Source organism: Macadamia integrifolia, chromosome 8, assembly GCF_013358625.1.
Source record: "Macadamia integrifolia cultivar HAES 741 chromosome 8, SCU_Mint_v3, whole genome shotgun sequence".
Lineage (NCBI taxonomy): Eukaryota > Viridiplantae > Streptophyta > Magnoliopsida > Proteales > Proteaceae > Macadamia > Macadamia integrifolia.
In genome coordinates, this window is record NC_056564.1 from 31773766 (window position 1) to 31785930 (window position 12165).

At 37.1% G+C, this 12165-nt stretch overlaps 2 protein-coding genes across 8 annotated transcripts in view; both read right to left on the reverse strand.

Annotated features, from left to right (window-relative positions):
* Nucleotides 1-5049: 5049 nt before the first annotated feature.
* On the reverse strand, nucleotides 5050-6965 carry LOC122087662 (type III polyketide synthase A-like). Its single transcript, XM_042656858.1, has 2 exons — nucleotides 6192-6965; nucleotides 5050-6104 (listed from the first exon to the last, which is right to left on the reverse strand). Exons 1-2 carry the CDS (start codon nucleotides 6514-6516, stop codon nucleotides 5134-5136), a joined length of 1296 nt encoding a protein of 431 aa, XP_042512792.1. The 5' UTR covers nucleotides 6517-6965; the 3' UTR covers nucleotides 5050-5133.
* A 630-nt stretch (nucleotides 6966-7595) lies between these two features.
* Nucleotides 7596-12165, reverse strand: part of LOC122087738 (probable helicase CHR10) — a 49072-nt gene continuing 44502 nt past the window's right edge. For 3 of the 7 annotated variants that reach the window (XM_042656970.1, XM_042656967.1, XM_042656972.1), the window contains 4 exons: nucleotides 11451-11596; nucleotides 9098-9291; nucleotides 8165-8279; nucleotides 7596-8039 (listed from right to left, as the gene is read on the reverse strand). In XM_042656970.1, coding sequence (XP_042512904.1) covers nucleotides 7933-8039; nucleotides 8165-8279; nucleotides 9098-9291; nucleotides 11451-11596 — 562 coding nt within the window. In that variant the 3' untranslated portion in view covers nucleotides 7596-7932. Of the gene's footprint in view, nucleotides 8040-8164; nucleotides 8280-9097; nucleotides 9292-10639; nucleotides 10743-11450; nucleotides 11597-12165 lie in introns of those variants that run through there. The other 4 variants (XM_042656969.1, XM_042656971.1, XM_042656973.1 and 1 more) reach the window with 4 other exon arrangements.

The window sequence follows — 12165 nt, forward strand, 5'->3', positions numbered from 1 at the left end:
GAGCAAAGCATTTATCAAGATATTCTCTAACAAGATTTAGAGACTTCTACCTAGTGAAAGGGGTGTGAAAATCATTTGTAGCAGCTGCATCGGTGTAATAAGCATCAGGTGGCTAGGAGTCCCTTGGAGCACGTGCTCAAATGCTCTCAGCCATTTGATGTTCACCGCATCTCACTGTTCACTGCGGAGGATGTAGACTCGATACATGCACATTTATCTCCTCCAAATAAAAAAAAAAAAATATATATATATATATATATACTTATTTATTTATATATATTATTCAGAATATAGAGTGTAGCAGATGATTGAAAGGGGACACCACAGATAATAAAAGGACAAGAGATAGAAAAAAGGAATAAAAAATATTTGCCTACAATTATCCACTTGATCATTCGTAATATGAAAGGCAGTAAAAAAATGGAGACTTGGACCTAATCAATTCCGATACTAATTTGAATTAGGCGATATTTTATTTTATTTTTCTTTTGGGTAGAAGAATTGGCCGATTCATCCAATTCAATTCTATTGGCCCGTTTGATAACGTTTTTTTCATTTCTGTTCAAGAAACGACAGAAACATAAATTTCTATTTCTAGAAACAGAAACGGAATTGAAGGTAATTGATAAATCATGTTTCTGGAAGTCGATAGTAACCAACGAAAGAATGGCCACGAGTCGTTTCTATAAATGGTGAAACAAGTTCTACTTGTTTTGCGTAGGTCGTTTCTTGAACCATAAATAGGTAAAAATTTTAATTTATATTTCTGAAAACAAGTGAAACGAAACAGTTTTATCAAACGCTTTTTATTCCATTTCTGCCATTTCTAGACACAGAAACGGCAGAAATGCGTTTCTTGAAATATTATCAACGGGCCCTAAGTGTTGAAACCATATCGACACAGTTATTTCAATCAACCAAATTTTCCTTGTCCCATTTGCAGTCAATGAATCTTAATCAGGAGGAATCCAAAGTACAAACTCTTAAACTATTATTATTATTTAGAAAATTTTACAACATTCACCCCTAGAGAATACCACTAATAGAGACAAATTTTCTACATAATTCTAAATTACGTTCACACCCTTTACTGTTTGTTAACTAAGGTGTTCGGGCCAACTTAAGTGCACCTTGACTAATCCTCAAGGAGACTAACACAACAACCAACTGTTATGGTATTCACTTAAATAACAGATGCATAGATGAGGAATCGAACCTGGGACCGTGCGCATATCCATCTCCAATTCACCTTAACTATCTGAACAACCCACGGATGGGTTAAATGCCTTAAATGTTTACATCAGTTGGTATTATTTTTCTATAATTTTTTAATGTATAAGATTTGAATGGCAAAAACAGGTTAATCAAGGTTAATCCAACCATTGTAGAAGTTAGGATCAACCCAACCTAGCTCGACCCAACCAGGCCCTGACATGGTCAATTAGAGCTGGGTTGGGTTGGGCCTAAGTTGAATTTTGAGGACCTAGGGTTGGATTAGTGTTTTAAGAAACATGACCCTGTTTCACCCCTAGGCAGATGTGTGTGCAAGAATCCCTCCTTTGAAATCCACAGTGAGAGTGAATGAAGGTTAGGGTTATTGAGGGACTTGGGTAAAATATGTTTTCGTCATGTGTTTTTAGTTAAAAGGGTAAAATCATCATTTCAAGTCTTCACTTGACAAAGACTGACAGTAGGGAATGTGAGCATAATTTGAAATTATACATGGGTGTCTCTCTAATAGTAACATTCTCTAGGGGGTGGCATTGTAAATTTATTTATTTTTGAGAAAAATGAACACTGCGTTGCAATGTCCCTATGCCTTCTCATATGGGAATAAGAGTCTCAACAATTATGATTTTGATACTATATAGAAGACTAGAGTAGATTCTGAAACCAGACTATGTTGAGAACATTCTAAATTTTCAATGCCAATATTAAATGCGGCTTATATTCACTGCAAATAAGGTTTTGATATGGTTTTTATTTGACACTTTTGCCTTTTATGGTAGGTTTCGGTACGATTTCTATTTGATAATTTGAAATTTAGTTACAAACAAGTAAATTGGTATGGTTCCGTAAATAGCGAATGGTTGTCTTAAAATTCGATATCGTACTAGAAAGATACCCTTTTAAGTACCAGAAACAGATCGAATCTCCTTCAGTTTGATTTGATACGATACGCTTTTCAATAGTCAAATTTGAATATGATATTTGGTATTGATATCAAATTTACACCTTTACACGGGGAAGGCGAAATGATCGGCCTACCTCTCCCCTTTGCTTGGATGCAAGTACATGTGCTCCCATTGGACCTATGTACATGCGCTTCCATTGGACCTATGTTGGCATAGGGTCACGCAACCTAGAAGCAAACCCCATCCTTTTTTTAAAGAAAAAGAAGCCTAGAAGGTAACGTAGTCGATCTCTACACTTAGACACAGGGTGGAGCGAAATGACTACCCACCCCCTTGAAAAGAAGAAATCCTACCATTATTGATACTTCTGTGTGTACTCTCATTGGTTTTCACATTGGTACCATATTGATGCAAGAGTTACGCTGTCTTTTTCGGAACACTTTTTTTTTCTGGTAAGATCGAAACTATATAAAGATTTTATCCTACGGCAACCATTTTAATTCTTACCCATCTAATGGCTGAAAAGACTTGGACACACATTGCCCAAGTAATTGGGGTGAAGCTGGATCCAATCAAAACTATCCTATTTGGGTGAGTCGGTCACCAGTAGTCACCGCGGCGGGACGCGGCGGGACTAAACATTCAAATCTGAAAGAAGATATCAATATCTAAAAAACCCTGAAAAGTTGCTAGAATTGTCAATCATCCCAATTATTCTACTTAACGGCTAAGCAACCAATCCTAAATATATATAGGAGCGGAAGGCTTCCTCACTCAGAGTAGAGTCAAGACTCAACACTCAAGACTCAAGATTTGTGATCATAAGAAGAAGAAGAATGGGTTTCTTATCTTCGGTTTTGGTTTGCTTTGGTCGATCCTCCTCTCGTATTGTCGGAGAAGACATGATCAAATCCCCACCCAAAGAAGAAGTCGTCGTCGTCGATAAACCAGAAGAAGACGAAGCTCGCGATCGAAGTCCTCCAATTCTGATTTCTTACTTTCCTCTCGCCAATTCACACATCTCTTGTCTATGATTAGTTTTGGATCTGAGATGCTTCACCACCAATACCGTATTATAAAAACCAGACCCGTTTCTACGTGGTTCCTCACCTTGTAAGTTGATTTACGTGGTTGAGTTCTTTTAGATCCGTGTCAGTAGTGTTGCTTAGAAATTCATTTTCTTTCTTATAATTGTTAAGATTCCATTTAGTTTCAAAAAATAATTGATCTGGATTAATATGACCCACTTTATAAACTGGTTTATAGGGTTGAGCTCTTCTAGATCCGTATCAATAGTCTTGCTTGGATATTCATTTTACTTAATTCATTTTTTTTGTAGTTTTGCTTAGAAATTCATGTTTTTTTTTGAGGGGGGGAGGTAAAGTGAAGTTCATTTAGATTAATTCCGTTATTTATACCTTTTACTGATACCGTACAAGTTCATGAAGAAGATAAAAATATATCCAAATATCACTATCCATATTAATAAACTGAAAGAGTGCCTAAACTAATGAGAATATTCGAGTTTGTTCATTAACTGCAATTTCATTTCAAGCAAGCATAGTCTGTATAGATTCTAAACTAGCACTCTCTACTCTTCTTGCACTAAAGCTATGTTTGGAAATAGTGAAAAGTCTAATGCAAAATGATTCCTTTATTTTATTATTATTATTATTAATTTTTTTGTGTCTATCCCTCTTCTCAGTTTCAAATTTTTTTTTTTTTTCTTTTATGGGCATCCAAACATGCGGAAGGCGGCCAATTTTTGAATTAAAAATGAAATCGACCATTTAGAAGTTGAAAGCTTGAGCCTTTAGGGTGGAGATACTATTATCAAGGTCATAAGCCCAAATGTGGTATAATACCCAACCAAGTTATTCTTAACATGAATATTTAGAGAATATTGTGGATTACTCATTAAGGGTTGTCAACTTGTATCGAAAACCGAAAACTAAAGTTGACACCGTATCGAATTACTGGTAGTGAACCATACCGAAATGAATTTGGTATGGTATTGGTATGAGGTTCTTGTACCAAGACACTATTTGGTATAGTATTGATATGGGATATGACTTAAAAAACACACCCAAACCATATTGATACCGTATCGATACTGATACCATACCAAATATTGGTATCAATTATTGAACCGAATAAATTTAGTATGATATTGGTATGAGGTTCTTGTATTGAATCACTATTTGGTACAATATCAGTATGAGGTATATACAGCTTGTACCGTACTGACACTGTATCAATTACCGATACCATACCAAATTGACACCCTTATTACGCACGTGCCAAATTTCAAATTCATATAATCATAAATTCTTTCATGTATTGGCAACCATCCACTTTTTTTGCAGAAAGTTAAAATTCACTAAGTTGTAAAAGTTCTATTTTACCACTTATTAACTCAACTTGGATTGAAACATGAATGTGAACAAGGATCTTGAGGTCTATCTGTCTATAAAATTCCAACCACATCTAACATGGGATGTTATAGAAATTCCATAGATTTCATACTGGATGTGTTGTCCAATGAACTGGTCCCTTATTCGAAACTACTTAGGGTTTTTAATAGTAGAATCAAGGATCAAATTGGTCAGTGCCGATTCATGAATTGGATTAGATTCAGCCTAAATCAGTCTGATCCAATCGATTCTAAGCCATTTTGAGGTAGAAGCGGGACGGCCGTGCAATCGATGGACCGGCCGATCCAAATTGAGCGATTCATTGATCCTTCAAATCATAAAAGTGCTACTAGTTTGATATAAGAGAAGAATCATATTAACCCAATCTAAAATTCAGAAACATATGTAGCTAAAAGCTTGCTTAGCCATATCCGGATAGCAATTTTGGTAATGACAAATAAGATGAATTAAAGTTATTAAAATCTCTTAAACCTCAGAAATATCCAACTTGTGATGCACTTTCAAAGATGCACCACTACTTGATTCTTACTAAAGAAAAAAACACTTCCAATAACAAATCCTATTCATTGCAGGTTACGAACGAGGATGCCTTCAAAAGTAATGCCAGGTCCAAAAGCCAAGGCAAGTCCCCATTCTTCCCCACCACCTCTCTTCAGCTCCTCCCTCATGTAACTCATAACATAGAGGATAGTGTTGCTACTCACATTCCCAAAATCCATCAATGCCTTCCTACTACACTTCAGCTTTTCAGGTTTCAATTTCAGATTACTCTCTAGTCTGTTTAGTATTGCTGGACCTCCTGGATGAACAGCCCAGAACAAATCATTATAGTCTTTCAAATTGGCCTTCTCCATAAGCATCTTACAGAACTCCTCAATGTTTTCTTCAATCTTTTGTGGTAGATCCCTTCCTAGTTTGAAATTTATGCCTTCTTCAGATAGACGACCATCGATTACATTGTGTGTTCCTGGCAAAAACTGTTGCACTGCATAGTTCAATTCCATGAATGGAGATTCTATGCCACTTATTGGGTCAGCCCCTATGATGACTGCTGCTGCACCATCGCCGAAAAGGGCAGCGCCCACAAGATCATAAGGCCGTGACATGTTAGGTGGACGGTACCCGAGTATGGTAGTCTCAGATGTCGTTAACAGAACACGGCTACCTGGATTGTTCTCAGCGATATCCTTGGCAACTCGAAGGCCAGAGACACCTCCATAGCATCCTAGAAAGTATAACATTACACGACCAACATCTTTTCTAAGGCCAAGTTGGCTAGCCAAGTAAAGGTCTCCCCCAGGGAGCCTTATTTCACTTGAGGACACATAGACAACATGGGTTATGTCTCCTACTGGTCTCCCCCATTCCTTGATGCAAGCAAGGCTTGCTTCCATGGCCATCTTTAGTACTGCAGGGTTTGCTATCTCAAGCCTTTGTTGAATGGTTGGTGAGCCTTCTGTTGTTAATTCAGGGTAATTGTCTAAGATCTCCCTAGACATGACTGTGTACCTTGTCTTCACAGTGGTGGTCTTGCCTAGTAAACCAACAGAAACATAAGGGTGAGCTTATAGGCATAGTACATAGAACAAAACATATGTATAGGAGTGAATTAGTTGCTTACAGAGACGCTCTAACTTCTCCTTCATCGCCGAATCCTGACATTTTGTATCTCGGAAGTAGCCTTCAACCAAATGTTCCTGAGGGATGAGTTGGGCAGGGAATGCCTGACCAACTGCCAACACGGTGGCCTTTCCCGGAGTGTGAGTTCGCTTCCCAGACATGGAAGCGCTGCTTTTGCAGTCACTAGCATTGGGTGCTGACATCTTTCCACAGTTCAGGAAGAAGAAGATTTGATTGCGGTCTGGAGTCTCTAAGATTTGTGCTCTCAAAAGGTATATATATTCTGAGTTTGTTGGATGCTGATGCTTCTGAGGCAAGAGCAGCATGAGCTATGAGAAATGCTAGTTTATTATGACCTAGAAGATCTTTAGGTAGTGGGAGTTGGAAGTGTATAGGGAGATAGAGAGAGAGAGAGAGAGACCGACTTTTAACCTACCATCACTTGATTCACTTCCTCCAACATTGCAGTTGGACAATGCAATGTTTGCTAGTAGTCTCAAGATACTAAAAAAATCCAAGTGGATATCCTGTGAGGCAACCAAACTCTGAAGCCATCCTTTCTTCTATATACTTTCCCCCCTCTGGTGGATAGAAAAGCCACAGGAAGAGGGCAGAGAAATTTCAATTTCTAATTCCTTCTTGTGAGTAATAAAACCATGATTTCAACAGGTACCAATACGAAACCACGGATCGAAACTGTTTCGACCAGATTTCTGAAATTTCAAACAGCTTTGTAGAAAAAATACTGAGTTTCAACCAGCTCATGACATTTCTAGTTTGGCCTAGATGAAAACCAAGTTTCGGCCAATCCAATTTTCTCAAAACCAAGATTTGGAACCTTAGAGAAAACCAAACCAATATGTTCAAGGGTAGGTTTTTGTATCCAGGTTGAACGATTAACCACTGGTCATCCTTTTGGCTTAAACAAAGTCAGAAATTGAATAATTTCTTCTTGAATCAGGGTAGATCTAGGTGATCTGGGCAATGCAAAGTCATTGGGTTTCTTTGTACGCGCCACTTTTATTTATTTTTTATTAAGAAAAAACTATCTAATTTTGATAAGTTCTGAAAATCATCCTTAACAAAGACATGCCTTCATCTGTGTGGAATAGAAACTACCTGCTTACTTCGATAACCTTTCTTTCTTCTTCTTTGATGAGTGGTAATCTATCAAGTTGCCGAGGTCTTGTCCAGTATATCAATATAGCCCCAGGTACTCACGTCTGTATTGCCAGAGGGAAATCTTTTCAAGTACTCAACAAAATACTTGATAAACTTTCAACATCTGTGCCTGCATTCTCATTTAAAAAATAAAAAAAATCTATGCGTGCATTCCCCATTGTATGAAGCTCTACATATACAGAAAAAATATCCCACATTTCTCATAAAAATAAAATGGAAAACATAAATAAATAGAACTGCTTTAAAGAAAGACCGCAGAGCCAATGTATGAAATTGGCAAAATTAACTGTTCAGATCAACATACAAGTTCATTAGCACACCTCATTACACCTATACTCTCCCAGAACCCAGATGCCTGCATAAGTGGAAAAGTACAACATACAACTTCCTCAACTTGTCCCTATCCAACCTCTGATCAGAGACGAAAACAAATGACAATGCAGATCGATTACAGGAAACAGCACATCTGCATAGTAGTGTAACAAAAGAAGATTTTTCTATGTACATCACATGGATAAGGTCTAAGAGTACATCAAAGCATGAAAATGCACATTCTATCATCACAAACAAATGTATTCCAGCCTTCCATATCTGATAATCACACGGAAGATGATCAGCCCATGTAGACAATTTTTTATAAACTCAAGATGATCGCCGAAAGTAATACCTGCAAAACAGTAAAAACAGGAATCACATGCAATCAATCCTTGTCTGGATGATTAAATATCTTAGTGTGTGGAGAAAATTACATGAATGAGAGAGAGAGAGAGAGAGAGAGAGAGAGAGGAGTACACAAAAATTTTAATGCCGTATATAGATGCATATTTCCGCAAAAGACGTTCCACGGTGTACCATTGGGTACGATCTGATCCATCTTGATACCCAATTCGTGGCATATGGATTGAAGCTTTATAGAAACCATGATAGAAAGACATTAGTTACAAAGGCAGTACATTATTAAAGAAATATGTATTAGACTTACATACACCCCAACTCTTGATTTAATTAGAATATTGGAAATTAAGGGTTCATATCCAATGATGGTTCTTTCACCCCCTTCTGCTCACCATTTGATGGTGCCTGGAAGGTGAGGATCATATGCACTATGACAAGTTTAAGACATTCCAGTTAGTATAAGACATAGAAAATTTAATTTTAATAAATCAGTAATTCATCTTGAAAGAATTTAAACACATAAATGTTTTGTGGTGGAATTTTCTTGTCATGGAAGTTGCTTATTTCATATGTTTTTATTTATGTGTGTATTTCCAGTTTGACGCCAAAACTGTTCAGTAGTTTAAATAAATAAATTTATCATTTTTATCAGGAAAAATAACACCCTAGGTTTCCACAATTTCTTTTTTTAATTTCCCTCTTAAGTAAAATTATTTATATGTTATTATATGACATATGTATCACTTGATATCAAATTCCAAAAAATCCATATACAAACTTGACACCAAATTTGACTTGGATACAATATTAACATCAAATCTTTGAAACAACCGCCTACTATTATTATGTGGAATTCTACAATCAATGTTTTCTGTGTCCCAAGCCCAACATTGTTATAAGTTTTGACTGGCCTCGTATGCACTCTGTTCTACTTCTTTACCTTATTTATCCTCCCCCCACCCCCACCCAAAAAAAAAAAAAAAAATGTTATTAACAAAATGAGATCAAGACAAAGGATTCTTTGGTAACTCATTTGGAAGATATCGAAACCTCTAGCAATGTCATAACATCACATGTACCAGAAGTCTGAGAAGCTGAGAAAGATGCCTTTGATAAACACTGTTCCAGGTCAGGTACAGAGATACTGCTGCGGGGAACTTTACGCCTTGGATTATATGATTGTACAACAGCTAAAGCCACCCACCGAGGAATGTCTGCAGCTGCTTTGTCTTCATCACAATATTCTGCATGAGAACAATTTGAGTTGATTAAAGGACACATCAAATATCAACAGCTTATTAGGAGGGGGATGAACCACATAGAACATATCTGATACAGTTGCACTTCCATGGCCAGACCGGCTTCTGGAGACCCAGACAAAGAAGAAGCAGGTCCAACCTGGCTTTTCATCAGAGTGAGCTTTCGATGGTAGGAGCTCAAGTCAGTTTCCAACTCTATTCAGATTACGATTAGGGGAAGTTTTGAATCTATTGATATATTCGTAAGCCATTGATCAGAAGACAGATTGGAATAGAAATACCGATTTATCTTTTAAATTCGTGTGGCTTCTGTGCATGCTTGCTGGTTAGTTTTCTCCTTCTTTCTGCCTGTACATATCTGCTCTGAAACCTTCTCTCCAGGTGCGTTCTGCCCAACTCTTTTTTCTTCTAAACTCTTAATTATTTCTTCTCATTCCTTCTTTTATTTTGTATGTCTTCTCCATCATGTTGACTCTTAAGACATTGTCTGCTGCTACCCTTTGTTTGTGACGGTACTGACAACCCAGAAAATTTGAATTGAACTCTATCGATTCTTCTCTTTTCTGCCTGAGGTTTTGTGTGTTGGAAACACTCCTAGGAACGACTTAACCTGCCCAGTTTGGCTCCATAAGAATGTCAGTGCTGAGAACCAAACGGTCCAAACCCATTTCATAAGTGATTCCTGAACTACCGCCAGGTTCAGTTTCGGCAGTTACATATTATTTTACTACCTGTTATTATGGGTGATCATTGGTTAGAATCAGCAGGTCTTCGAGGGAGCGACCCTCACTTGAAATTTCAGGTTGGTCGGACTTCAATCGGAGGGGTTCTTTTATATGCAACCAGGCATACTCATCACTGGTTTGTTCATTGTGAGGTTGAAGGTGAATTAGATTCTCGAAATTACAAACAAGAACAGATTTGTTAAATTTGCACAAAACCTCTTATTAAATTTTATTCTGTTTTATCCCGTATTTTTCTAAAACTCCAGTTTAGTCCTTTCCTTCAACTTTATTTTCCATTTCAACTCTATTAATGTTTACCATACCCAAAGGGATACTGAACTGTTAATGATCACATTATTTTGAGTTTCCTTCACTTGGTGAACCCAAAAAGACCTACATCAGTGTTTTGAAACCCTAGGTTGCATTAATATCCCATTTGTTATTTCACTCTAGACCTCAAACTTTGTGGGCTAGAATACCCTTAATTACTATTAACCTGCAGAACTTCATTAGACAAACCATAGTGAATTTGAGGTCAACAAAAATGTAGTGCTAGATACAATTGGGAAAAATCGCTTTCTTCATAAAGTAAAGAATAATGTGCTGACCTTTGCAATGCCACCTATGAAGGGCTTCCTTGGCAACAAAACTCATCATGCCAAGTCGAAGGATGATATGGAAATTTTGACCGTTGGAAAAGTAGCGCATGGTCTGGATAGCACCGAGTCAAATTTCAAAGCCTAATTCAATCAAATACTCTCCCATGCCCATGCATTAATATGCACCCTCTTGGTAGTGATGGATTTTTAAAACTTATATAAGGCAAGGCCAAGTCTGTTTGGGTTGAAATTTGTCATGTGAATAAGGGACATTAGGGTCTCTCTCTCCACAAAATTTGGGCACCATCTGAGCTGCCACATAGCAGATATTTAGGCCATGCAGGAAATTGTCAATACAATACATATACACTAAACGTTCCTTTTCACATTTTTTGGCAATAGGCCCACCCAATAGCCTTTTGATCTGACAAGACCTGACGACCTTGTCCTAAAAATATGAAAGAAAAATAAAATGCAAAACGAGCTTCCAATTCACGTGAAGACTAAAGTAAATACATTAATCAACAAAAGTTTAAAATTTTAGATAAAGTAAATAGAAGTCATGTTATCTAATCATAATTGGTTAAAGCAACCAATAAATTAAAATTTGGATTCATTAATCACCAGTAATATTGCTATTGAGATCATTACTGTTATGTCTCTAGTTAGTTTTGAAAAAATCAGCAAAATATTTTCGGTGTTGTCCCTGGCAATACTAAAATATTTCAATGATTATGATTGAACTTCATCAACATATTTTCCATCAGATAGTATTGTAGCACCAAGGAATCCAAAAGGTAGCAATGATATGTGGGCTAACCATTGATTTTTATAAAATGAAGATCACCAAGATGCAGGTCCCCAAATTCAAAAGCTCTCCCATAAGCATCAGGAATATTTGGTGCAAGTTTAGCTAGTGAATCGAACATTCCTCCACATCCCCAATTTCCAGAGTTATCAACACAACTGCCCAGGAAATAATATGGATCATGTATCACAGCCCAGGATCATGGATTCACAGAATGTTGACAAATATATTCAGAACGGCACAATAGATTGATCAGGATGTATTAGAAATTCCCACAATCTAGAGTAAAATGTGCTATAATTTACATTAGCAAATAAGCAATGAACCCAAAGTCTTGCACAACATGGTAAGATCCTAATTCTATGATCCAGTCAATGAAAACTTTCAGCTTGGTCAACTTCCCATGAAATTCATGCACCTCTAAAATCACTCCACTTTGTACAGCAATGGGATACAGCCCAACCCCTAGAATTCCTTCATGAATACATGTGGACTCATTTCCCAGTTTCCACTGTGGCACACCAATAGAATTAGGCCGAAATGAATAGTATGTGAAAGAAATCAGAACGGAGTCTCTTCTTTTTTTTTTTTTTCTTTTTTGGCAAGGAGTCCCTTCTTATACACACGTAGCCTCACCATCTTAAGCAACTGCTAGTCATTGGTTAAAGAGGATGCTGTTCTTAGTGCTGATATGAATGCACTCAAGCCAAGCAATGAGGCCTCAAGG

Coding starts and splice junctions, on each gene's coding strand:
- LOC122087662 (XM_042656858.1), bottom strand. CDS start 6,516: ATGCTGCTCTTGCCTCAGAAGCATCAGCATCCAACAAACTCAGAATAT. Junction 6,105..6,191: donor GGAGAAGTTAGAGCGTCTCT/GTAAGCAACTAA, acceptor TTGGTTTACTAG/GCAAGACCACCACTGTGAAG.